General features: G+C 42.9%; 1 protein-coding gene across 3 annotated transcripts; it reads left to right on the top strand.

The window, feature by feature from the left end:
- Positions 1-3: 3 nt before the first annotated feature.
- LOC111837565 (tubby-related protein 1-like) lies at positions 4-13,756 on the top strand. 3 transcript variants are annotated; one of them, XM_072715538.1, is made up of 15 exons: positions 4-126; positions 810-903; positions 2,120-2,159; positions 4,883-5,006; positions 5,388-5,492; positions 5,910-6,032; positions 6,679-6,792; positions 7,233-7,388; positions 7,500-7,588; positions 9,241-9,408; positions 10,326-10,438; positions 11,273-11,381; positions 11,703-11,801; positions 12,256-12,427; positions 12,560-13,756. In XM_072715538.1, the coding sequence occupies exons 2-15, from the start codon at positions 857-859 to the stop codon at positions 12,691-12,693; spliced, it is 1,593 nt and encodes a 530-aa protein (XP_072571639.1). In that variant the 5' UTR covers positions 4-126; positions 810-856; the 3' UTR covers positions 12,694-13,756. The 3 variants fall into 3 exon arrangements, with proteins under 3 accessions (XP_072571639.1, XP_023655518.1, XP_072571640.1); XM_023799750.2 differs by lacking the exon at positions 4-126 and having other exon boundaries at positions 809-903; positions 4,857-5,006; XM_072715539.1 differs by lacking the exons at positions 4-126; positions 810-903; positions 2,120-2,159 and adding an exon at positions 2,177-2,559 and having other exon boundaries at positions 4,857-5,006.
- Positions 13,757-27,920: the final 14,164 nt, after the last annotated feature.

Below are 27,920 nucleotides of genomic sequence, written 5' to 3'. Positions count from 1 at the left end.
ATGAGGGCTTATGTTCGCTGGGTTGCACAGGCATTACAGGGAGTTTGAAGGGGAGCAGGACAGGGAGCGTATGCTCGTGTCCGTGGGGATACAGACCAGGTCACTGTCTCTGCGCGCCCGGTGCAGGTGAGCATGTGCGCTCGGAAGTGTCCGCGTACGTGTGCGCGGTGCCGTCTCATATATTCTGGTTTTTATAGGCTGCACATTTGCTAAAACAACAGGTGATTCTTACTGCGCTAGAACCAGTTAAAACGCCTCATACATTTCGTTCATGTTTAGATGTTTTCACCTAGATTTGAAAGTCCCTTCCTTTTCATTAGTTGTCCTTGTTATCCAATCTGATTTGTCAATAGTTAAATATATTGCTGCATCCCAAGTTAGTTTTTACTCTTTTGTGCTGCGGTGAAAAATTTATGTAAAAACTAAACTACCTACCTCAAAGGTACAACAGCCTTCATGATGTTTAGGTCCATAACTAGCACATCACCAATTTGTATTTTTGTGATTGATTAGTATTCTGTATAAATATTTCATTTTATGTATAAATAGGTTTCTATAGAAATGAATGTGATGGATTCATGTATGAGATGTTTAGGTCAGGAATTATTCCTCTGTTTTCTCACTTTATGCCATAACATCTGGTATTGAGGATCAGGAAATGGAGGCTGTTTAAGGGGTGACTAGCAGGCTGGGGGTAACTGGAAGGCTGGGGGTAACTCAGGGGGGGCTCTCATCAATTTTGTTTTGGGCAGGGCTTTTGGGGGTAGTGGGGTGACACTCAGCCGTACTGCCTTTTCTTGTTACACTAGTTGTTTCCAGTGAACTTCACGTGTAGTTTAGGCCGCCTTGGTTCCCAATGCCGCTGCAGAAGGACACCCTGAAAGAGGTCTGGACCTCAGACAGGTATGTCTACATATTAGTACCTTATTTGACCACATGTATAACAACATACACAAGAGAGGCATCATCCCAGCACTGCAGCATCAAAACTCCAAACTTATTTCTTATATTTTTGCCCAGTATATGAGTGTTTTCTTAAACTGGTTGTTGCAAGCCATTGCTAATTCTGGTTTTCAGTCCTGCTGCATTCTCTGCGAATTAGGTTTGATTGTTGATTCAGTGACTCGCACTATTAAGATTAAATCGCACTATGCTGAAGGTTGACTGAAAGTTCACATTTTCTAATTGTGTTAAAGAATTTTTTGTCAGCGGCATTCGCTGTTCACAAAACCAGATGCTTCAAAATATCTGGTCTTGCTCATTTAATTGCTATTGTGTAATTAGTTACTGATTACTGTAACCCTTGAAAACTCAGCTAAATAACTAATACGTCATGGTCGGGGGGGGGCTGGGACCTATCCAAGGCAGGGGTACACCCTGAGCACAATGCCAGACATTACAGGGTGTGCATGCACACACACACACACAAAATGGGCAGTTTAAAGACACCAACTAATCAAACTCCATGCCTTTGGACAGTCGGGGGGAAACTGCAAAACATGGGGGAGAAGGTGCAAACTCACACAGAGAACAGTGGTGGGGCTGAACCCCCAGCTGCGGAGGTGTGAGGCAGCATACTGCCTACTGAGCCTCTACATCGTGACTGATAAATATGAATACAATCCAACGCAAAATGGCCCTTGGGCTAATGAATAGAAATCTGTATCGTTAAAAATTGTACAAATGATCTAATACCGTATCAAATTAACACCTACAGAAACAGACATTTACAGTATGGTTCCAGTATTGCTTATAAAGCCTTTGCGTTTCCTGTTTTAGTTCTGCTGTTTGCCCCCATAATCTTGTACTAGATAAATGATTGAAAGACGGATGGGTGCATGGATGGATGGAGGAAAGGAGGGAGAGATGGATGGATGGAGGGAGGGAGCGTGCCTAATTAATTAAGAACTGAAAACCAGCAAGCGGGGCATATCAGGATCACAAAGCAGAAATTCTACCAGGTACACAACCGCAGATTGTACGTTAAGGCTTAACGCCGGGCTGCTCGCTGACAGCGGATACGGCAGGTGGCACCAGGCTCCGGCGCGGAGCGCACGATCAGCCAGGCTGCTCCCGAAGCCGATGCACAGTTGTTTATTAAAACTCTCTTTTAATACAGCATCAACGATGAAAGGGTGAATACCGAGAGGCCACTGAAGGTGAGTCCTGGGAATGTATGTGTGACAATGACACGGTGCACCTCTTCCTGTGGGCTTGCCTGTCCTGGGGGAAGGACAGGCGCAGTGTCATCATCCTCAATTGAGTCGCCACCCGTTTGCAGCAGCGATGAGTCAAGTGACCCTCCCCCCCCCCATCCCGGATGACACCGACTGACGCTCCTCCAGGGCCGATCTGCTCTTAGCGCTAATCTTCTTATTGTCCACTCCTTTCTGCTCACGGAGCCTCACTAAATAGAGCTTTCCACGCAATTTCCCAGCTCATCTCTTCATGGTCACCTGCCGACTTCGCTTCATTTGACATTCGGTGTTTGCGTTCTCGGACCAGAGCTGGTCCGTCCCCTGAGCAGACGACACAGGACTGACCATGTCAGCAGAGAAGGTAAAAAGGTTGATCCTCTAGCCCTTGAGTTAGGGGGTATTTAGCCTGTGTGCTCCCAGCTAGAGCCAGAATAAGGTGATTTATGTTCAGGCTCGTTGTACCTGCCTGACAGCATATTTAGACAGTGAGGTGTCTACGGTTTGCACGCAAATTCTGCAAGGAGGAATTACTGACCTACGAGTGTCATCTGCAAGTTATTTGTGAAATAAAACCTAGACCGATGATTAAGCCTCAAGTGGAAGCAATACCCATATGTAACAATACTAGCACTTATCTCACAGCTAAACATTTGTGTGACAGACTCCAAGGTCTCAGTTTATTCCAGGACCCACTTTTATTGAACCATTTGCCCCTGATTTAGTCCCAAAGCTTCTGTTGAATCTGAAACTATATTTGATTATTAAACAAGGTGCAGCAGCAATTTTTTTACGTGTATAAAGGTATATACTATGTACTAATGATAATAATTCTACTGTGTCATTTAGGTGATTTTGCCAATATACTTTATCGTAAAAGAAAATGCTTGTACTGATATCTTAATTATTGAAACAATCTGTTTATATATCATTTATTTGTTAGTATATGCGTACAGGTTTTTTTTTTTAGGATATACTGAATTTGAATCTCGACTACAAATATACTCCTATATCTACTTCCGATCCAAAACTAGACGTCCATTAGTCTTTGCATAAATTCAAGGATCTTGATTTCCCATCAAATTACTTTTTACAATTATGTAGACAAACAGGAAAAGGGACAGCATTTTAAAATAATCGTTTGTGTGAGTTTGGCGAGAGGCCAGAGCCGGTGAACCAGAAATGCTGCCTCCTAGTTCAGAGGACTGTGACTGGACGACAGACGGAGGTGAAGGATGGACGTTGCCCTAGTCCTCTGCCTTTCCGGAAGGGAGCACTGGATGCTTTCAACAAACCGCTGTGAACCTGTGCTGAAGGCGTCCATTGATGCCAACATATGACACGCTAACATTGTGGAAAACATTGTGAGAGCTTCCGGCGTTCCTGGCAAAAGCCCGTACAAGTTCTGCTATAAATGAGCCACAGTAATGTATCAAATCGCAGCAGTACAGGAACAGTATGCTGAAGGCATCCCGTTTTGGATATTATTTTACTGATTTACCACTGCCGTTTCACGTGGCCAGTATATCAGCACAGAAACACTGTGGAAGCCATGCAGGGAATTAGTGGGAAATTGTGTGCTTTTCTTGATGGTGCTTTTCGAGTGCTGTGATATATATAGCTGGCTGCTCTGTTAATAGGATTACACTGGCTGTAAGCGTCCCAACTACCAGAGAGTGTGCCCTCGTTTTCGTGTTCCCCTCCCTGCTGGTAGGTGAATTTCCTGAGCTTTTGTTGCCAAAACCCAAGCAATTAGGGAATTTGAACAACTTGGCTGTGCTACATCTGACTGCTGTTGTATTTTTAGCTTTAGTTACATAACTTAGCAAGTAACCAAATAATCAAGGAGAATTTAACCTTTGCTCCCTATAACCCAGTAGCAGGCATTTTCCATGGGACCCTAGCATTCACAGAATTGTACGCCAGCTTCCATTCTCACATGCATTATAACTGTGACAGCACTAAGTGCCTTATCTTAACAATCATGCTTTATAAAGTTAATAAATTAAGTTAGACAGGTATACTTTACTGATCCCAATTAGAAATTTAGCTAAGCTTTGATTCTGGTGGGACTCAAACCCACAACCTTTGAATCACGCCCCATCGTGACACAGCTAGAAGTTCAATGCGCTGTCCATTGTACCACAGAGCCACATGCTGCAAGCCTTGAACCATGTTTACTGACACTAGAAGGTTAACCTGGGTCACAGGCTAGGAGAGTGAAATGTTTGGATTGCAGAGTACTAGGTGATTTATCGGGTGGGCGTTTTATAATAACAGTGCCTTAGTGCGTATTTTAAGGTGCATATGTTTTGGTTTTGTCTCACAGTTGCTTTCTATTCTCTGCTTTCTTGCTTTGCCATTTGGCTATATTTTACCTGGTAAGTAATGCAAAATCAGGTGTTATTTGAGCACTGCATTGATCTGCTAAAAGTTGTTTACAACACTCAAGAAAACATAGTCTACGTTTAAAACGATTTATAGCAAAACCTATCATTTTTAAGTTCTACCTTATCATTCTGAATCTCCCTTAGTATTATGGTTAATGGCATGTATGTAACTGATCCTGGATCAAACTGGCCATTAGTGTTACAATTGCCAAAGGATATTTTTGAGGTTGAGTGAGCTGATCTTTAAGCAGTTATTCTGGTATTTTGGCAGCGTTCTCACCCTGAAACCCAAATCAGAAACCCAAGAAGAAAAAGCAGGATGTGGATCTGGTCCAGACAAACAGCACCAATGCTAAGTCCAAGAAGAAGAAGGACAAGAAAAGTGAGGACGTCTCAGAAGAAGAGAGCCCTGTCATGAAAGGTAGCATCTGCGTGATGACAGTCACGCATTACACTGCACCCACTCAGAGTGTAGTCCCTTCGTTGGTTTACTCATTCATACTTCTATATAGTACTCACCAACACTTTAGTCCTTTCTGAAGCTGCTACATACTCCTATTCATATACAGTGCTTACCTATACTACAGTCCTTTCAGAAGCTGCCGATATGTATGTTACTTATGTATATTTTAGTCCTTTCTAAAGCTGTCACACTCGTATACAGTATTTACCTTACTACAGATGGACTTTTATGCAAGAGGATCTTTCTAAGTAGTCTTAAGACGTACATCGTTTAACGTGTTTATTTTTCATTTTTTTCTGTGTCTGCCTGGTTGGTTGGTGTCATAACCATTCAAAAAAGATGGAAAGAAAGTAAAAAAAAAGAAAGCAGAGAAGGAGAAGAAAGAGCAAGAGAAAAAAGCTGAACCAAAAAAGAAGACAAGAAGTGCCCCCAAGAAAAAGAAAAGTAAGGAACTGGGCCATGGCTGTAGATATGCTGTAAGGACCTGGGCCATGGCTGTAGCGGTGCTGTAAGGACCTGGGCCATGGCTGTAGCGGTGCTGTAAGGACCTGGGCCATGGCTGTAGCGGTGCTGTAAGGAACTGGGCCATGGCTGTAGATATGCTGTAAGGACCTGGGCCATGGCTGTAGCGGTGCTGTAAGGAACTGGGCCATGGCTGTAGCGGTGCTGTAAGGAACTGGGCCATGGCTGTAGTGGTGCTGCGGAGAAAATCATTATGCTCCTTGAACAAAGATTCTGCCCACTTCGAGATCTTGGGACGGGATGTGGGATAATTGTATGTAGGTGAGCTTAGGCTGTACAGCTTTCCCAAAACCCAGCACATCAGACCCCTACAACACCCCACTCTTCTTCCCGGGCCAGGTGTAGACAGCGAGGATGATGACGACGACGAGAAAGATGAGGACGATGCCACTCGGAAGGTCAAGAAGAAGGTCACAAAGGAGAGCACGCCAGCCAACGGCAAGGAGAAGAAGCCAGTTAAAGGTACTGGTCTGAAGGTACTATGTGTTTCAAGAGCAGAAAACAGGGAGACCCGGGTTCCAGGTAGTATCAGTCCAAATGCCAACCACTTACCCAGGTCAGGATTGTGGGGTGTTGTGGTGTCTGCCCAGGATGGACAGGGCACAAAGCTGGGGTCAGCCCTGGATGGGATGCCAGGCACAGATAGTATCCATGGAGACTGAATGAGAACAGAATTAGGCATAAATTAATTTTGTTTCTTTCTGAAGTGGAGTGACTATTGCATTGAAGTCACTACAATTTTCTAATCACACTAAAGACTAGTCTAGCCTTTGAATAACTGTGTATAATTTACGTAGCTTGCAATGATATATTCCTGCCCATGGATGGATGGATGGATGGATGGATGGATGGGTAGAAATAGTGGGCAAAAATTAAAAAGAATTCCTAGAGTTTTTCCACTTTGGATATTTGAGCCACATCTGGAAAACATTCCAGTGTATGTGTACAGTACCTCATCTTTAATTGTAAACAACTGGCAGTATAATAAAAGCATACCGAGTGTTTAAGTAATATTCTGATCTTAAAACATTAAGGGAAAACTCCATCTGCAGAATTCCCTACTCCCTCTGCGGCTGCACATTTCATCTTCTGCTTTTGTTTTTTCCAGAGAACAAAAGCGAGTGTGACTCCAAAGCGAAATCAGCAAAGCCCAAAAAGAATGAGGCCACCACCCTGTTTCACATAAATGGCGAGAAGCCAGAGGTCAAAGGCAAAAAGAAAGGTAAAGCGTTGCTTCTCAGGAGAACGAGAAACGTACGGCCACTGCTGGAGATGTTTCATTGGCCACCTAAGAGGAAAAACCTACTGCCATTGAAAGTTTTCTCAATTATTTGGCTCCTGTTATGCTACAGACTTGAATATACTCAAATAGCCAGACCTCAGACTTTGTACGAAGATCTCGATATCTGATGATGGTGATGCTCTTCTGATGATTTTTACTTCACAGATCATCGGTGAAGTTGTCACGTTTTTTGCTCAGTTAATTTAACGAAATGTAAATATGGAAAACGGGAACCTGGGATTTTAAGCATCTGTTCATGCCATCCGCCTGCAAGCGTCCAGCTGAAACAGATACACTTCAGCCTGGTTTAGCACAGTAAACTTTGTCTGCATTTTTGTCAAAGACTCCGAGCTAATGTAAGCTTTCTGTTTCCTGTTCAGCCTCAGCACCCCAGTCAGACAGTGAGCAGAGTGAACCGGATGATAAATCCAGCAAGGTGAAGAAGAAGACTGATGTCTCGCTGTTCCAGGTAGGAGGGGACAAGGAGAAGGAGAAGGAGAAGGACAAAGACAAAGACAGGAAGAAGAAGAAGAAAGGTCAGCCAGTAGTTAGGACAGTCGGCTCTCCTGATCAAACCTTAAAAGGTGACCCCATGTGGCTGAGTTTGTCCCAACATACGGACGTACATAGCCTTTCTCACCCAACAGGGCCTTCGAAAGGTGAGGACAGTGAGGTAGAGGAGGAAGAGGAGGAGGTCACGAAGAAGAAGAAGGGAAAAGGAAAGAAGGGGAAAAAGGTAGATGAGAGGAGTCACCAGATCATGCCTCTAGGCTCTTATGTGTGTAGGAATCACTCACCTAGATCAGTGGCAGCCATGAGGATTGTTCACCGCCTATAATCATTTAATGCCAGGTTCATCCCTCCTTTTACCTTCCAGCTTGTTTGACATGTGTTCTATTGAACCTAAACTGTTAATTACAGGGTGTCTATTTAAAAAATATATATATATATACAAGGTGTGGACAGAACTACAGACACATCTATCCATACATTAATATTAAGGACCTTAAGAGCAGGTCCAGAACTCCTCGGTCCTTCTTGGAATGCTGTCAGACAAGTCTGCAGCTGTGTTTGGGAAGATATTAGAGCATTATTCACGAATAAAGGCTTCCAATCCCTCCAGGGATGAAGGAGGTGGAGATCTACTTTGAACTCAGTGCTCCGGAACTTTTCATAACTTCTCATTAATGCTTGAATCTAGTGATTGAGGAGGCCTGGGAAGGTGTTTGACGTCATCCGGGTGTTCATGAAACCACAGCGGAGTTCGTTTAGTAACGTGTTTATGAGTATTATCATACTGTAATGGGAACATCACGAGGACCTAGTGGTTCACACAGAACGGCTGCCCGTACCAACAGACATTGAGAGTTTGAAGCTTGGATATACATTGTTTCGTAGTGGCAGATCTGCCATAAATTTTAGCCTTGTGACAACGCACAGTGTAAAGTTTTCATTGAGACCAATTTAGTCCTACGGTCATTTTTGAGGCTAGGCCATTCTGTTACGTGTCCATGTGACTCCATTCCTCGACTGGTGGTCACTATCTCCCTGTACTGATCATATTTGCCATATCCTGTCAATTAAACACTTTAGTTTTTGTGACCCGAAGCTCGGGAATTGGCTTTTTGAACTTTCAAAAACTTTTGAGTTATGTTGCCAGAATATATAAATTTGAGTTAATCTGCGATTATCGCAAGAATGCATTCATCCATTCTCCAGTAATCCATCTTCTGTACTGATTACCTAGTACAATGGCACAGTCAAAAATGCTTTGGGCCAAGCCTTATTTTTATGATTGTTGTTATGATTCGTTTTCCCACAGATTTAACTTTTTTTTTCCTATTTCCAGGGATCTCAGGAACCTGATTTGACTGGAATTGTGTATATATAAAGAACTGACACTTTGTAAATATAGAGCATTTGTACAATACCTAATTAGGTAGCGTAATCTATGCGTGAAATACATCAGCATGCGGTAACATTCTAAGTATGCGGACAATGTCAACTATGGTATTTGAAACAGAATATGGAGAATAATGGCATTTAAAAATTACTGCCGGGATCCAGGAAACTAACAACATTTCTATTTTTTTCCAGTAAGCTATCCTTAAAAAGAGCCAGAAAAAAATCCTTCTGAAGCATCCATGTTGACGTAAAGGGTTTAAAGACGAAACCTGAACTCTCACTGTTCAGAAGGCTATTTCAGATCTTTTTTTCAAAGCCTGAAATAACAGGGCTGAAAAGCTAGCCGGTTAAGCCTTTTCTTAAGTAACGCAATCAGCTACCGTAAACACGGCAGGCATCGCATCTCAGTACCACCACCTCATTATGCCGGCGACAGCAGCAGAAAAACACTGATCCCACCCACCCTCCATGTTCCACATCCAGGAAGAACGGGTACCTTCCCCTGTCATCGAGGTCGACAACCTGGAGGAGTTTGTGCTCCGGCCTGCCCAGCAGGGCGTCACAGTGAAGTGCAGGGTGACTCGAGACAAGAGGGGCGTGGACCGCGGTCTCTACCCCACCTACTACCTACACTTGGACAACGAGAAGAAGGTCAGACATCGGGCAGAGGCTTTAAGGGCGACCCATGTTGGAGTCCAAGCTGCTCTTTTGATGTTTATCTGCAGATATTCACTATGATTTATTCACTATTTGTTGATTTTATTTATATTCCCACCTGCTGTGCCTTTTTGATAATTATCTTGGCTACACAGAGTGTTTTCACCTAGATCACTGCTTTTCTGTATGAGAGCTACCACACTGAATTACACTGTATGTTTTTACATGACAGTAAAGGTGTCATAGTTATAAGTACTATCGAGGCCTGTAATTATTGTAATTATTTGCCACATGCAAGATTGCTGCTAGAATGTACTCTGCTTAACACATCTTTTGATAATGATGAGTTTTTGGTAATGATCACTTAGTAGCTTTTTCCCCAGTTATGGAGTATTTGTCCAATCAAAGTGTGCTTTATATTACAGGACTGCTTTAATGTATCCAGTTGATCATGTGACCTGTGCCTCTGATGGCCAATATACAAATAGTATTGTATTTATTTGAATGTAATTTAATTTAATTGAAGATTAAAGATTCAATTCTTTACTGTCATAATACACAACAGAGCAATGAGACTGGGCTAGTAGCTCTCCAAGCAGTGATAACAAAACACAAGACAAGACACGTGATATTTAAAAATAGGTACAAATACGAAATAGTCAATAAATATCTGCAAATGTGTGCAAATGAGGGAGGAAAGCTAAGGGTACTCGCATAACAAAAACTTTCCGGAAGGCTCTTGACTGAAAAGCAACTCTTGCATTAGTTTGTCATTCAGGTACATGAACCTGCAGTCTCATTGGACGAGGTCTAGAGGGGCCTCGGATGGTAGATTAATTGAGCGTAGATGGTTTTCTGGTGTTCGCAGGTCCTCCTTGTCTCTCGCTGACAGCTTCACCTGACATTCCCAGGTATTTTTATTAGCTGGCAGGAAGCGCAAAAGGAGCACCACCTCCAACTACCTGATCTCCATTGATCCGACAGACCTGTCACGAGGAGGAGAGAACTTCGTAGGAAAGCTCAGGTAAAACTAGACGACAGCTGATCAGTAGGTGGCCGCTTCATGCACACCGTAAATGATTATGTCCTTGGAAAGAAAAACAAATGCACAAGCCAAGCTATTTGGAGAGCATCTGCTGAAGGATGTCATGTGGGTGCCGTATAATGTATTAAACAGGACCTTGTATAAACTTGTAGAGAACTTTTCCCAGAGACAAAATGTGTCAGATAGCTCATGTTTCAAGGAAAGTGTCTCTGGAATGTTCTGGTAAGAACTCAAGGCAGTAAAATATTCCTGCAGAGGATTTAAAACAACCTACAAGAAACATTGCCTAAGGTTTCTGTGAAGGTCTCTTTGCTTATCTCTGAAAAGTACTAAGTATATTTCTGAAATACACAGAAAAATTAACAAATTTGTGTTATGGGGACTCATTCCATGAATACTCTCATAAACAGAGACAGGGATTGTTTTTAAATTACTGTATGAAATCTTAATTGCATATAGTGAATTGTAACCATCTTTAAACGTCTTAACTAGTTTAAACTTGAGAGAATGTTGTCCTGCTACTTTGCTTCTTTTCGCAGTTTTCTTTCCTTTTGTTGTTTTATCTCCTGTGTTCATTTATCACTTGTACTGTCTGCATCATGTTGAACACTTTCTTGTTATTTGTTATTTATTTAGTCGGGGTGGGGGTGGGGGGCATTCTTCATACCTTTCTTCATTTCTTTAGCGTCCTCACTAATTCTCATGCAGTCTGGTGATTAAAGAGGGTTGTTGGGTCGAGAGACCGTCTTCAGTATGCCTTCAAGCTGAATAAGCTCTACCTCATTGAAAATGTTTGTCATGCTGTGTCCACAGGTCCAACCTCATGGGGACCAAGTTCACTGTGTTTGACAATGCGGTCCACCCAGACCGGGCCCTTCCTGACATGTCCAATGCCCGCCAGGAGCTGGCTGCCATCATTTATGTATGTGGCTACACCAGGGGGCGCTGTTGAGACATATCATAGGAGACGATCAAAAGTTAAACGTTAATTAAACATTTCACTTTGTGAATATTTATTACATTTTCTTTGCAAAGATGGTTTAATCAAATAATAGATTTTGGTGCTTCTCTTTCTGAAAGTGTTTTAGCATTAATTTAAACACTAGCTATGTTTCCAGAACTTTTGACACACAGCTAGTTTTAAAAGATATTTTGAACATTATACATTCATGTTTATTTGGTGAGTTTAACTGATTAGAAAACACAGCTTTAAAACCGCTGCGTTTATCTTAACCCCGTCCAGGAAACCAATGTCCTGGGAATGAAAGGACCGCGGAGGATGACCGTGATCATTCCAGGGATGGACAAAGACAATGAACGCGTCCCGATTCGACCTCGAAGTGTATGAAAGACATTTCCGATTCCTGCCTGCTCAAGTGCCTTTGTTTACGACGGGTCGCGATAACAATTCATCTAAGGGCAGCTGGGACCAAGTTTGCCCTGGCGAAGCTGTTCATTTGTTGCTGAAATCCAAATCAGCAGCATGTAAACATAAACATGTTAGATAGGGAGTTTTCTGGAATGCATACAGAATGAAGAGAATCTGTCCTTAACATTTCCTTAAGTTTTGGAAAGATCTCTCCAAAGAGGAGTGATGTAATGTGTTCTAATATGAAACAGCTACCAAGAAATGAACTGTTATTGCAAATACTTCTAACATTATTGCTAATATCAGCAATAGCTGCCATATTTTACAAATCGCTACGCTACAGTGCAAAACCCAGTCAGCCCAGGTGATCAGTCCCTTGTCTTTATGTCTTATCTGTTGCTTTCTTTCTCCTTCTCTGATATTGCAGGAGAACGACGGTCTATTGACCCGCTACCAGAACAGGAACTTGGAGAACATGATCGAACTTCACAACAAGACGCCAGTTTGGAACGATGAGACGGCGTCGCATGTGCTCAACTTCGCTGGCCGGGTGACTCAGGCCTCCATCAAGAACTTCCAGATCGTCCACACGAAGGACGGTGAGCGCAGTGCCAGGGCGCGGCAGTCTCCAAAAGCTGTACTCTCACTTAACCAATTGCAGCGCATGTTTATGTTTGGATTTGACCAACAGCCTTGATATAACCACCGTTTTGCTCCCTCCTGACCCCCAGTGGACTACATTCTGATGCAGTTCGGCCGGGTGGCGGACGATGCATTCACACTGGACTACAGCTACCCTCTGTGTGCAGTGCAGGCCTTCGCCATAGCTCTGTCCAGCTTCGACGGCAAGATAGCCTGCGAGTAGCGGGGGGACGGCCTGCTGTCAGCACCCAGTGAAATTACAAAACTGTGGAACCTCCTTGTCCATTTTATTTCAGGCAACACCCGACTGTAAAGGGCAGAAAAAGCTCCCAGTCTGACTCCTCTTCAGATGGCTTGTCTCAGGTTAACTTTTCCAGATTTCATTTTACCGTTCCTGTGGTAACTAATGAGGTACTGGCCTCTGATAACAATGGACAGACAGTCCTTCTCAGAGAATTCTGGGAAATTCTCCACCAATTGCTGAAGTTGAATGTGATCTCAATCCATGAACAAAGGGTCCATACATTTAGCAATAAAAATCAGCTAACCCTTCCATGTACATAACCCCACAAATGTATTTTAATTTTACAGAAAATGCATTATAAATATATTTCTGATAGAATGTGGTATAAACCACCAGCCAGTGAATAATTAAAAACTACTAAATATTTAATTGTATTTAGAAAGCTACCTTACACAATATGTATACATTGTGCATGTGTTTTACTGAATATTCAAAAACTTTATGTTCATTTTTTCCCATTCTAACTTTTACGCTTTTATGCTTCATTGAATTTGATTAATGGTTTGTCAGCCAGTGCAGTGAAATGCCTGTATTTAAAATCTAGAATTTATAATATTTGTAGAGTAGTAGCCAATTGCGAATATTTCAACATATTTGCGTCTGTCTTGTTACCTCATGCCTTTGTCCGTGTCTCCCTTTAGCCTTCCTTTGATCACGACCTGCATTCTTTTTGGCCAGGGTGTTTATCTCCTATAATTATGTGAACATGTAAGATGTTCTTCAATGTATAAGCACTCTCTCAGATGATGAGACCGCAAGTATCAGTGATTCAACGTTTCAGTAACATTAGCTAAATCTGAGCTCAATTCCTGTTCAAAGCTAGATACGGCTCAGAAACAAAACAAATAAACTCAAACGCAAGTGCAACGGAGGTCGTTTTTCATTTCATTAAGCTACAACCCGAAAATTGAAGAAATCAAGAACGAGAACTGAATGCTGTTTCCCGAGCAACGACAACTTAGTTGTCATTTCATGAAGGATAGTGTAAGTATTGTTCAGTGTGTTCAAAATAGTATCAGTGTGTTGTTCGAGACCTGACATGCAGATGGTTTTTTTTCCTTAGATACAGCTGGCAGGAGGCAACTAGACAGATGTCTGGCATATAACTTGATTTGTCGAGGACTTTTGTAAAAAGTTTTGTGGATTACTAACACATGCCTGCCAAGATGTTTGCTGTTTAAAAAGAGTCCAAACATAATTCACAGCTGCAGCAAAGATGTGCTGGGCATTAATTAGGTTTATCTGAATGAGTTATAGCATTTTACTTTATATATTTGAAGTATTTTGTTTAAGTCAAAGACGTTGAGTGAGGCTGATAATGCAGAGAGTTTCTGGGCTTTCGTTAGTTGCCCAGAGGTGGTTTGTGAGAGCTTGTGAGAAGGTGAAAGTTGATACAGACAGCCACAGAAACTCGCAAGCGGTCGCTTTACGGCTCTGTTGCTGCAGATAATGAGGGGAGGGAGAGAAGTCAGAAGAGGCAGAAAAACCTGTCCTGTGTTTCAGCTGAAGGCGACTTGGGTGAAGGGCGTGTGAGAGCCGCGGGCGTTAATCACCGCTGGATGAACCTGCTCGGGCAGCCGTTCACACACTCAGACACGCCGCTCCGGTCCCTTTGCGCGCGGGTGTGTGCGCGCGTGCAAATTAAATGACCCTGTGTGTGCGTGAGTGAATTTCTGCTTGTACCCACGTGTCTGCCTCTTATTTGGAAATACACTGTCTTCTTAATGTGTCTGTGAGCATTATAAGTATTTTGGACAATTTATTGTTCGACTTATTTCACGTTTTTGGATTTTAATTAAAAGTGGAATACCTGTAGGCTACAGATGTATGGATTTATATTTTAGTTAATTACTAAAAAATGACCAAGTTAAACAGAGTAGCCTAATCAAAAATATATATATATATTTTTTGAGACGTTGCGTAGTTAAAGGAATGTGCGAAGTGTGCATATGCGTGTTTTTTTAAAGGATTTTTAAAATCACTACATTAGGCTAAACATGTGCTCCATAAAGTGCAGAGGCACTTTCAGCTTTCTGGAATGTTCACTGACACACTCTGAATTTGGAGTCTCAAAAGAAAAACAAAAATGAGTTATTGAAGTACTTCTCTCTAATACCTTAATGTAATGATAAGCTACCACAATGAATAACTGATAATTTTCTAAACACTCAGTTTTACCAGTTGCAAGTGGTAAAACTTGCATTTGCAATTATTTCGGCATAAAAATAACTTAATACAAAACAAGCTTTACCCATAAACAACAGTCCACATGATTCAAATGAAAAAACAGGTGATACTTGGATATAATTTCTATCCATCTTCCAACTGCTCACGCCAGCTAGGGTCACTTAGCCTATCCCAGACAGTATTAAAAACCAGGCAGGGATACACCCTGGACAGGACATCAAACCTTCACACGACACATACACGCACAAAACAGACTATTTAGAAACGCCAAATATCCTAACTGCTTGCTTTAGATTGTGTATGAGGAAGCCCATCCAAAACAGGGATAACATGAAAACTCCACACACCCACACAGACGCAGACAGATACATACACAGACACCATGCCACCTAGGAAGTAGTTTCGTAAAAAATATTAGTTTTTCGTACATTTTTTTGTCCCCATAATCAAATGGAGGGTTTATAATACAGCAGTTAGAGGCTTTAGCGATTGCATTTCACGTTGGTTGATAAATTTGAATTAGTCTTTTCCGAATGTAGCTAAAAAATGACGCGAATTTTTTAAGTGTAATGTGAAGAACTGGCAGATAGTTCAATGGGCGGGGTTTACTGGGAAGGACCCGCCCCCATCTCAATTGATTGACGCATCACCGTGACTCCTCCTCCTTCGACGTTTTTTCTTCGTTTTCAGCGTCGGCGTTGATTTCATACCAAACTCATACTTTACATTCCACCTTTACTGTCAAACTGGGGGAAATATTTATAGAAAAGAGAAAGACACCTGAAAAAAATTAAGAAGTTTAAATACACGAAAGTTTGACTTTCGCTTTATTTAGGAAAAAGGTTTACCGACTTTAGGTGAGTGTTTATTAAACCATTTTCTTTGTTTGAAATGTTTTGGTAAAGTTTCGTGCCGCTCGCTTTCCGAAGTTTTCAGATCTTTGTCATTTTTTGCATTTTTTCTCGTGGGACTCCCGTAGTTGGGAGGGAGGAAAATAGGGATAGATACTCTTTATGTGACTTTCTCCGTGAATGCGTGGAAGGAATCCTTGCTGGGCAGTCTGATTTATTAAATTTAAAGTAAAACGTGATCTTTGCTTTAATTGACTTTTTTCTTCATTGCCGACGCTACGAGCGCCTTATCATGTTTCTTTCTTTGTGCAGATTGTCGGACTTGAATCCCCACTGTATTCATACTTCCCACTATTTGTTCGGGGGGTTCACAGACTATTTTTATTATTTTACACGGGGATTGACACAAGGAAAAACAGTGGGGGGACACGCCACAACTGGATGATTAGGCTACTTTGGCAAGCGCTGTTTTTTGAAGAATCCGCTTAATAAATTCACAGGTAGGCTAAGTATATTATCCCCTCTAACTCGTTGTTTATATGCGAAAGAGTACTTTATTTTATCCTTTTATCCTCTAAATGTATATTTGCTGAAATCCACACAGGAAAGTAACTGAATCTCGGCCGCCGAATCGCCAGCAGGTGCAATGTTGCTTAAATAATAAAGAAATTTAAAAAAGATATAATAATACTACATGTATTATCAGAATTATACTGAATAAATGTTATTTTGATACAGTTGAGGGCTGAATGTTTCTAATAGTTAAATTAAGTAATATGACTAGTAATATGTTTTGTGGCTTTCATTTACAGTAAGAATTTTTAAAAAGTTACTTTGTAAGACTAACTTTGAAGCAATGAAAGAACACGTTTCAACATAATTTAGTTAGAGCCAGATTGTTTTGTGAATGCCACCGTATATTCTGTTTAACCATTAAACGGGAGGTGAATTACAATTTACATAAGGTTACTTGTGTAATTACTACTACATTTTAACCCAAGTTCAAAATATCCAATTTTAGGTCTGACGTCGGGGAGACGTGGTATGTACATATACTTTCAAATGTTAAATAAGAAAACGAGATGCGCCGCGGAGTGTCCGGCTTGCATGCGGGATGATGGACGCGCACTGCGGTTTTGTGCGCGATGCATCATACTAAGATCCGGCCCTGCGAATATGAGACTTTTCCCACTAAAATGTATTCCCGATACTTTTCAAAACTTTTCAGAACTTCAGGAGCGGCTTCTCAGTGTAACTAGCTGTTTTGAAGAGCCCATTAGTTGCTTGACTCAAGATTTGCATGCTTTTAATATTGGTTAAAAATAGTTTCCTACCCCCAGAGATATGCATTCTTTATACGGGAGTGAATGAGCAGAGACATTGTTAATTAGGCCTAGTACGAATCACATTATGTGAGTTTCAACGTTTATATATGTGTTATTAAATCATGCCATGAAAAAGTTGAGATTTCCAGTTGTGTTTCGAGTCCTCCGTGTCGGATAAGGCCTGTATATAAAACACTAAAGTGTCTGCAGTTAAATTTTGATCTAGTATCATACAAGTATAAGTTGCCAGTTAGAACTTTTTCAGCAATATAAGTAACACGCTAGACTAAAGTTTAAGTGTAAATACAAAATTAAGCAGTAATATTAGTACGGTTGCTAACAGATTTAAACATGTTAAGGTGGGGGGCATATCGAAGCAACTGCATTAAACCAGAATTTCCCTGGCGAGAATTTGGGTAAGAAACACTAACATTAGCTTTGGTTTAAGGCAAGGTCTCGCACGCTTGCAGACGTACCGAACAGCTCTTCCGAGGCAGCATTTGTGGCAGAAATGAATATGTACTTTCTGCCAATCTGGGCCGTGGATGGGAAAAGGGCCTGACTCCAACAATGCCACATCAAAGGCTATCCATTGACTTGCCCAGGGTTTGCGGGTATAAGCTGTGCTGGTGCTACGCATGGAGGGAAATGCTTTTTTTCCAGAGATCGCGAGCAAAAGAGAGCGAGCGAGTGCGCATGAGAGTCCGCGCGCAGATGATAGATGTTTATGTATCTCGCGACATGAGGTCGGTCCGTAATGGAAAAAGGCTGGCGGTGTGGCCTGCCGTGTGTAGATCCGAGGACACGCTGTGAAAAGACGGAACCGATCGCGTATCTCTTAAGTAGATGATTCACCCGCATAGGAGGCTTGCGTTTTCATTTAGGTTCCAAAAAAAAAAAAAAAAAAATACAGGTCCTGCGCGGGAAACCGCGTAGGGCAAGAGCTCTGAATTTATCTGGAGGAACACTGTGTTGGTTTTCACGAATGCTGAAAATGTTGGAACAAGTGGTTTTATTTCCTTTCTTTTTTTGCGGAGGCTTTGCCGCTCATGTTTAAAGACCTTCAGGATCAACTTACTGAATTTATAAAATTCGAAACGATAACTCCGACCATTAAATCCTTTTTTGTGCTGCAGGGAAGGCAATTTGTTAATTGTTAAAAGTGCTTCTCGTTGCATTTTTACTCTGCGTCCGGAGCCTTTTCTGAATGTCAGGGCTTAATTTCAAAGAGTCATTTTGCAGTCATCACAGGAAACCAGGAAGGGGGATCTTAGTTTTTACTGGGCCTATTATTAAACATCACACCTTCCAGTGTGAGGACACTCCTGTTTTTTTAGCTTGACAAGAATATACAGGCTTTTCCAGTTTTAAGAAATATATGTAAAATATAAAAGAACCTCTGTGACAATGACTACTTGTCAACAGCATAAAAACATCCAAAATCATGGCAAATCTGCGGCAGTTTGAACTGATAACTGGATTAATTGTGTGGTGGAATGTCACCATACAGGACTAGTTCAGCACAGATAGGACTCTGTTTTAGGTGCTGGGGCGTAGATTTATACATACTGTGCCATTTCCTCTTAAATGGAAATAGTTCATTTCACTTTTCCTTCCCAGAATGACTTATCCTGGAAGGGATGTTAGTGTGTTAACTGTGCCTAGTGAAATATTTATCCTCCTGCGGCAGCTAATTTGCAGGAAAACCTGCATGCTCATTATGGCCAGTGTGTGATGAATAGGTGTGTAAAGTGTTTTGCTAGCTTGGAAAGAATGAAACGTCAACCAGGGCTTTAGAGTGAGAAGTCACTGGAAGGGCAGCGGCTTTGTGAAACTGAACGAGTGATTATTTTTCTGTCATGGGCCTGTTCTGTGAGGTTATGTTGCACCTGCAATAAATGAAAGTCTATGCAATCTGGCCAATCTCTCTGTCCACGCGTCCGTCTTGCGTATGGCCACTTCCTTGCAAAAAAACACCAGTCAGGTCAACAAGGCTGGGCGACACTGTAGCGTTTCAGCTGGGGAACTCGTTCCTGCTGGAGATGCAGTTTGGGGGTTGCCACCTTGGAAACAGCCTTTTTGGAGCGAGATGTGTAATGTGAAACCAGCAGCCGTAGGCTAGTCTCCAGCTGAAAAACGGACGTGTCAGAACCTATGTCTCGTGCGTCGAAAGTGTCCGCTCAAGGGGCTTTGCGCGTCAATAATCTTTACTCGCTAAAAAGCAGTGAACAGGAATCCATGACCATAAACGTGAATGTATTGTGTGCCATATCACGAGAATCTCTGCAGACTGCTTTGAGCAGCTATATGTGTGTTGTGTGCAACCAATGGATGCTTCCTTCCAGCACAGGACTGAACTGAGATGTTGGGTGAAGGTGTTGAAAAGGTAGCTTTAAGCAGAATTTCACCCACAAAAAGTTACTTTGTTGTCAGTCAGGATGAGATGTATGAATCCAAGTGACACTGAATTGCATCATCCTAGAGGCTTTAGTTTCCCAAATCTTTATGTGTTTGTTCTCTCATTTATATTATTTATTGGAGAACATATTCTGGAAACTAACTGATCCAAATATTTGAGTTCCTCAATTCTGTCTTCTAAGAATCTGTCCAGCTTATTACTGCTGGTTGAATCTTGCAATATTGACATCAAAAGGCCCCTAGCACCAGTTTTTACTCATCCCAGGATACCAATGGCAAAACTATTTTTGAGAAATTTCACATAGCTGCCACTTGAAGAAGGTGATAACTGGAACAAGAGCAATGAAATATTGGTGGATTTAGTCTCCATGAATAATCAGATATGGATAGGAAATATTGCTAATTTTGAGGTACAAGATTTCAGCCCAGAAAATTACTTATGTTCAACATAAGAAGCTGATACTAACATATGATGTATAGTGTGATGATGTATACTGTGTAAATGGGAATCAAGAAGATTTTTTCCTAACTCATTTGCGTGGAGGTCTGCACCCTGTCAGTTCTGGTACCTGAGAAAAACGACCCGCTTCCCATAAGGCAATCGACCGTCTCCTGTCGAGCCTTGTGAGCATTTAACAAAGATTACTAAGCGTGTTGCTGTGTCTTGGCAGCTGAGGGGTCTCAGGGAGCCAGCTAGGTGTTTATTAAGTAGAACAAGAAGAAATGCTCCGATGCCGATGAGTTTTTCTCTGCCAGCTATTCTGTAAACACAAGGGTTTAATCCAACCTGAAAAGCACTCAAAGTCTCTAATGCAGCCTTTGGCTGTGTCTCTGTTTAACTGGCTGGCTATAATTGCATAATTGACAGAATCTGGCAGAATAATCTGTAAAATAACCTATTTAACGCAATAATGAACGCTTTGCAAATGTTCTTAATGAGTCGAATTAACTTTTTCCTGTAATGACCATTTCTTTTACTTAAGTGTACTTAAATTCGAGTGCTTCTTTCCAGAAAGTAAGGAACAAATTCTACATTCTAATTGGGCAGTCAGCCATGAGAAAGGGGCCAAACCTAAACCTACATTGTATTAAAATAACTGATATGAGTAATTTACCCAAACAATTATAGTAAACATAACTATAAAATAAACATGGCAAAGTACCAGGGAATCCATATATGGCCAGTGTGTGTATTGTCACATTAGCCAGACTTAAGTCACCTTTTTGTGGATACAGTCTTGCTGCTATATTCCTCCTCTGAGCCCAGGTTTGTGGATGCCTGTTTGTGGGTAAGATAGAGAGGTGTTTTTACCTACACCTGTAATTATGCTCGAAGACAATGGCCTGACGAAAGGAATGCACCCTTGACGTGTATGTCTCTCATGGCTACCGACACAGGAATGATGCCAAGAGCTGTCTGGAAGGCGTGACCCTACAGTTGCATTGATGGTCACCTACAAATGTGTGCTATCCAAAGGATGGCTATTGTCCATTTGAAGTATGGCTTCACTGCCACAAAGCCTTGTCGTCTGCTGGTGGTTTGTGTGCGTTTCAGAAGTTGGCCTAGCAGCAATCGGGCCCTCTGCCGATTGGAATAGCAGAATAGCGTGCCGTTGCATACTGTTAACCCTTCGGTCACACAGCTGTTCCCTTTCATTCGGCTGGCTGGGGCGACAGCTCCATCACGTCCTGTTCTGTGGTCGCGTTTGCATCTGCTTTGGCTCCAGCAATATGTCAAATGTTCCCCATCTATCTGTGTCAATGGCTCCAGATGGGATCTCCAAGATGTCTGTATCTTTGGCCAGACCTCAGGATCAGTTTTTCTTAGCTATCGGTGAAATACACACCCATAGAGATCATGATGGAGTTTGCGTAGGCTCACTCGCTGCTTTTATCCCTGATTTGTCACTTGCTCTCCTGTGTGGCTTTTTCTCTCAGGATATCCTTCATCTGTTGGCTGCTGTAGGTCCCTTATCCCCTGCTCATCACTCTGTCTGCTCCACAGTTAGCCTTGTTGGTACCTCAGTATTCACATCTTCAGTGCCCACTCTCCAACAGTCCCTATGGAAGCTTTATAATAGCTTTCCATCTACTGCTATATTTATTATATAATTTTCCCTCTGCCCTAAATGAGCCCCATTTAGACCTAATCAGAACATTCTGGACTGCTTGATTTCAGAGTCTCCAGGCCCAAGCTGGATTTTACAGCTCTTTGTTGAACCGTGGCCCAAGGGGATGGCGCTTGTGATAAGCGCGCGTTCCCAACCCTGCTCCCTGTGACAGAGGAAGGTGCACAGAGACCTGCCGCGTGTGAGGCTTGTCACAACACGCTTTAGTGGACGTGAGGAGAACCGCGGCGTGGCACTATGCTGGTGTTTGGCAGTTGTGCTTTGTGTGGCGCGTTGCCGCGGGAACACAGAGGGGAGGGGCTGGGGATTCGGGTTGTGGGGGTGGTTGTCTGTTGAACAGGAATGGTCCGGGAGGGTGGGTGTCTTATCTGCTGGTTGGACTGGGGCGAGTAGAAACACGGGACCATCAGGATTCTTTGATAGGTCACATGACCTGTAAATCTCACTCGCTGACATTTTGAAGAAAATTAAGGGCTTTTGGAGCTGCTCTGTTTGCAAAATGGACCACAATATAATTAAGTGTAGGACTCCAATCTCTTGTCTGATTCCACGATATCGAAGATGCATATATGACTGTGGAATTACAAAATCAGAGTGATGGATTGCTCACCAAACGCTGTGAGGAATCAAGAATCCTCGGTGTGGTGATCCTAAGCAGAGGAACCTTATGTGAATGGAAGTTTGGATTGAACTCTTAGTAGTGCTGGAATTTGTGGTTTATAGAAGTGGTTCTCGCCCCTTCCTTCATAGACCTCAAACTATTCCATATGTTTGTGCTTTGCTCAATTTTGGGGTTTTGATGGTGGAAAAAGGCAAGTTATGTTTAATGGCTCAGGGGGAGGGGTCTTAATAATTATGTTTCTGAAGATTGTCTACAGGAGCTGCTAGCTTATAGCAGCAAGGATTTGTTTACCATACCATAGTACCTCTAAGTATATGGGTGTGCAGTGGTTTTGCAGTTTCGTAATATGTATTCAGAGTGTTAGTAATATAGGCAGTTATAAAAAAAATGAACCTCTTGGGATACTTAGGATAGAAGTTATTGTAAGGCACTCATTTCACACTCATGTAATCACACTCATCTGTCACACTAGTTGTTAAACTGCTTCAAATGATGCTGTCTATTTTATCAGTCTATCAGCTTTAGCCCCTTTGCTTTCAAGCCTCGTATGTGTTTGTGTGTGTGTGTGTGTGTTTTCTTTCTTCAGATATCTCTGCGCTCCCTGCTTCTATTGCTTCCTGTATGCAATGCCAAAGTGGAAGTAGGAGGATGTTATGGGAGGGAGTTATAGTCCATTAAAGCCAGAAGAAGAGTGGGCCGAGGCAGGGGTGTGTGCAGAGTGGAACCTTGGGTGGTGCGGGAGATGGTGGAGGTTAAGGTTTTGTGTCCAGAAGGTTAGGAGCTGCGTAGAGAGGGTGCTTCTTTGTCTAGCTCTTCAGCCACGGTTCTGGTAGCTGCTGTGTTGTTGTCTCTGGCAAAATCGGGATGGGGGGGGGAGTCGAGTCCGCGTTCACTGGTACTGCAGCCATTTAAGGGGCCGTGGTTTTGGTGAGAGGGCTGGCAGAGGGGGCGAGGGGGGGTTGAGTTGAGAAAAACCTTTCAGGGACCAAACTGGATATTTCGGGGGATTTTTTTGCCATTTCTATTAGTCAGGAAAGTATAGTTTCAAAGAGGACTGCTTATCGATTTTGTGAGTGGAAAATGCCTTTGGCTTAATGAGTGCTCATAGTCCTGTTATCTTTTTAATATTGATCAAGGAAAACTCGATAATTCTTGTGCGCTTTTAAGTTCTGTGTTGCTTTGTCAGGTCGTGTAGGTGCGGCATGGCTTAAACACCCCGGTGCAGAGCTGACCCCGAGCATGGGTGCTTCCATGTGTCTGCGCTGATCTTTGGGCCCCAGCCTAAAAATGTCTTCCTTATCTGTAACCTGACCTGCAAGAGCAGCTGCTCCTCTCTGAGTGAGCCTGTTATGCTTTAGGGAGTGTGTGTGTGTGTGTGTGAGAGAGAGAGAGAGAGAGAGAGAGAAGGTACTGTAGGTGGCAGTCTGGGAGGAGGGGGCTGTTACTCTGAGAGCAGCTCAGCTCCCCTCCCACCCCCTCCAGTAGTGCCTTGGGCTAACAAGTGTTACAAGAGTTGCAGCTGCACCAGCAACTCTCCTAACAAAGCCTTCATTCTGGGAGGGGGGCCCTTCACATTGAAATAAGCCTCAGCTGTGGACAGGCAAGAGAAAGCTGGCTTCCACAGAACAGATAAGATGGCACATGTGACTCTATTCTGCGCGAGGGACCCACTCGTGGATTGGCGCCTCCCACATTGTCTGTGACAAAACAGCATGCAGAAGGTTAGCCCCTTCGTTTGGGCTTCTGGCTCGATCCGCTAGTCGCCAAGGAGACCGCGTCTGTTTGCGCATCGAATAGTTAATTATCCCGGAATAAATATTTACCCTCTTCTCACTGAGGAAATTGGAGAAATCCTCCTGGCTGCGAGAGCTTATGGACTGTGACGTGGATCTTCAGATCACATGATCGCAGACAGTACATCTAACTACGAATACAAAACACAACGCAAATCTCTATAGCTCTACACGGTTCTTTCTCATTTGGAGCCAGTGTTTTATGTAGATAAATTTAGGATAAATTAGTTTTCGGTGAAGAATGTTTATTTAGCTAAGTCTCTTCCTAGTATATGATGTGTGAAAGGTTAAAACATTAATGCTAGCCTTCCTTAGTGTTTGGAAACGTTTTGAATTTAAGTACACATAGCTAACAGCAAGCTGATCACTAATAAAACTCCTCCTTGTTTTGAAAATTAATTATTATGTTTTTCACACACCTTCTACCAACCCCTTTAATCCCTCTTGCCTCAAAGGATATTATAATGATTAACACCACCGGGGATCTGGAAGTTAGCATACGCAACTACACTCCAGCAGATCTGGAGCAGAACGTTTTCTTAGGCCAGGCACTGCCCTCCTGGGCCGACCGAGCCTCCTTCACCCTCTGTCTTCTCAGAGGCACTCTACAAAAAATTAGCTTCCTGTGCTGCCACTCCGTGCCAATGTCTCCCCGAGAAGGTGCTCCCAGTCTCGCCCGACCCGTGTCCCAATCCGTAGACCTTCTTGTCGCTTTCCCACGACGTCGGCAGCCCATTCCCACGGCGACCCCGCATGGTCACCTGTTAGGAAACGCATCACAGGGCCTGCAGACCGTGTAGCGCTGATTCATCCCGTTTCTCCTTCCTCGGCGGCCCCCAAGCGCGGTACACAAAGAGTTTAGCCGCTAATCTACTGCGGTCCGTAGTACAAGGGATCTTTTCTGTTATTGTTTGCCGTACGACTCTATGCTCAGTCTAATGTGGTTTTATAGCACAATGGGTCGATACAGATGGACGGCTAACGTTGGGGATAATTTACATCCGAAACAAGAACTGGTTTTGTTCAAGACACAAAAAAAATGAATCAAAGGATTAAGCGTGCACAGGGCATTCTCTATATGTTTATGGGGTTTATAACATGGAATGGGCAGCACTCTGGGAATGTTAGGGATTGTGAGTTGACTGGTTGTGTAGACCCTGGTTGCCTGTTTTGAAAGTGTCCAGGACATGGCTCCATTTTTGTTTTAGCCAAAAGATTCCTGGTTAGGATATGACCTGAGAGAGTGAGAGAAATTGCCGCTACAAAAGACTTCTGAATGAGTCAAACTCAGGCAGGGAGACCCCATCTGTGGTGACTGTCATGATGTATTAGGGCCTTAGCCAGTAGCAGCTGGAGTTACTTGCCGGAAACAAATACAGATGCAAGTATGTTGTACCGTACGCACGTCAGCCGAGTAAGACTTTGACAGGTTCTCAGCCTTGCAGGCGGGTGGTGTGGTGCTTTCTCCTGGTGTGCACCTGGATCCTTTGGGAAGAGGGGTGCTTTATGGAAGTATTCCACAATTTTCACCCCGTTATCCTGGCTTTTAGCCGCCTGATCTCCATGTCGGATTCAGCTCTGACCAAAAGCTTAGAGCTGCAGAGACGGGAATAGATTTGTTATTAAAAAGGGGGATTTGGCATATTTGTTATTAGTGCTTTGTGTCGGTAACATGATCCGAGTGCTAAACAGAGACCCGAACTGAGCCTTGTGTAACTCTTGACTGGGCTCGACTGGCCTGTTCGTGCTTGTTAAGGCTGCGGCCGGCTGGTACTGAGACCCGGCGATTCCTTCCAGCAAAAGCAGTGCTGGGATTTCCAGGCCCGGGGTGGACGCCTAAATTGGTAAACGTCCCCTTCCCGTATTCCCTGGTCCACATGGCTCCCCTAGTCTCTTGTCCTTATTTGGGCAGAGACTCTTTGAGCAAGAGGAGGCGGGGGATGAGGGGGGGAGGGGATTCGGTGGACACCAGGGAGATGGCAGAGGAGAAACAGAGATCCCTGGGCCTGTCTTAATAAGGACATGTGAGGATTCCGCGCCCCCCCCCCCCTCCCCAGTCTCTGAACCCTGGCACACCACAGAATGGGAACTTAAAGTTTCCTCCCTCTGCTATCCATAGACTGGCCACACGATCCTGGTAAAGAAGCTGCTTTAAGGGTTTAATATAAGGAGAAGGACATTCTCTATTAGCATGTGATCTTTGTCCCAGTCTTTGGCACCAAATAGTCTCCCTCACAAATATTCTTACCGCTCAGTTCACCTGTTACTTATGTCTTCTTTCTTTTTGCCTGGCTGATGTTTTGCACTCAAACCGCGGATCAGGGTGGCATCACTGCTGTTCTCTTTAATCACCCAGCTGGTTTTGTTTATCTATAAATGCCCTGGGAAAATTTGCCACAAACACAGCCCTCAGTCCTATGCATGTGTTTATATAGGAATTATTTTAATTTTTTCTTTTTTCCTGCTGTCCCCATTTCAAATGTGAATGCTTATTTTTATGCCACATCGAGGGAGTGAGTAATTCAGCTGGACATTTACAATTAATTCATTTTTTTCTGCCTGCTTTTGTCCAGTTGTTTACCCTCCCAAACACCCCCCCCCCCCCCTCCGCCACCTCTTACAGTATAAGAGCCACAGAACGTCGCTGTGTAAAGGCAAGCAGACTGTTTCTTGCGATCGCTGGAGATTAAACGTGTTGTCCGGTGCAGGGCTTCTCAACTGGCGTCGGCTCAGCCCTGCGGCTTACGGAGGATCGTTTTTATATATTTCTTTTTTATTAAGCAGACAAAAACAACAATTACATTTTGTGGTCCTTTTTCAGAAACAATGCCGTTCTGTACAGACGGATTGAAAACTACTTAAGATCACTAACTAGCTTCAGCCATTACAGTACCGCATGGAGGCACACTACCATACCACAGGAATTTTTTTTATGGCATGTGCTTATTAGTAAGTTTTAGACCTCATTGTATAATATTTCAGTTACATTTGTCTTGTGGTCATTTACCAAGACTTAAACAACTATAGAGAAAGGCTGAAGTTAGTGATTTTTAAAAAATACATTTTACGTATACATCGAACGTGTTGAAAGAATTTATTTTAGATGTACAGGCATACTCGGTCACCAAAGTAATGGGTGAAAGCTGATTCCAGTTTGCATTTTCACTCTTAAGTTAAATGTGTAACACATCATTGTGGTATCGTACCAGTGAACATTAACACAGGTAAAGCCCCTTAATTGTCTTCACTGAAAGACACCATTACCATAAAATGTTGAATAGAGGAGGTTGGTATTTTTTACATTTTTGAGGCATCAGCCGGGCAGTTTGTCGGTTAGTGGCTTGGACACCTTTAAATGTCTGCAGTGGAGGTACTTCATACATGGAGAGGGCAAGCAAGTAGAAGGGTCAGTAGGGCTATGTAGTGATGGCAGGGGTGCATTGCGAGCCACCACTGACTGCTTCAAGCATTGCCCTGTTTGTTACTGTATTGTCACTGTCTCTGTAGAGCCAGGCAGCGATTGACAGGTCGTGATAATCCCACGGGTATTAAAGTTGTTCCGTCATTAGCTGCAGGTTAACCCTAACATTCACACTATCTATAACTACAATGCTATATATATCATTTTGGTGTACTTCCTATTTCGTAGCTGTTGTTGTGGGACTTTGCATACAACTTTTTTTATTCACTCACCTGTCAGATAAAATGATGTGATTTGATGTACACCCTAAAGGTGTCGCAAAATACCAAACAAGGATAAAACCGAACAAAAATGGGATCTCTGCCCTTGTTTGTTTGAATAAAATTGCACACAATGGCAC

This window comes from Paramormyrops kingsleyae, chromosome 8, assembly GCF_048594095.1.
Source record: "Paramormyrops kingsleyae isolate MSU_618 chromosome 8, PKINGS_0.4, whole genome shotgun sequence".
In the NCBI taxonomy this organism is placed as follows: domain Eukaryota; kingdom Metazoa; phylum Chordata; class Actinopteri; order Osteoglossiformes; family Mormyridae; genus Paramormyrops; species Paramormyrops kingsleyae.
Note: the sequence above shows the minus strand (reverse complement) of the source record. Positions and strands in the feature narration are given on the sequence as shown.

What these genes read in the sequence shown, in the direction of transcription:
- LOC111837565 (XM_072715538.1), top strand. Translation starts at nt 857, where the DNA reads ATGCCGCTGCAGAAGGACACCCTGAAAGAGGTCTGGACCTCAGACAG. An exon ending in GAGGTCTGGACCTCAGACAG is followed by an intron (nt 904 to 2,119) that starts GTATGTCTACAT and finishes CTTTTAATACAG; the next exon opens with CATCAACGATGAAAGGGTGA. An exon ending in AGCTGGCTGCCATCATTTAT is followed by an intron (nt 11,382 to 11,702) that starts GTATGTGGCTAC and finishes AACCCCGTCCAG; the next exon opens with GAAACCAATGTCCTGGGAAT.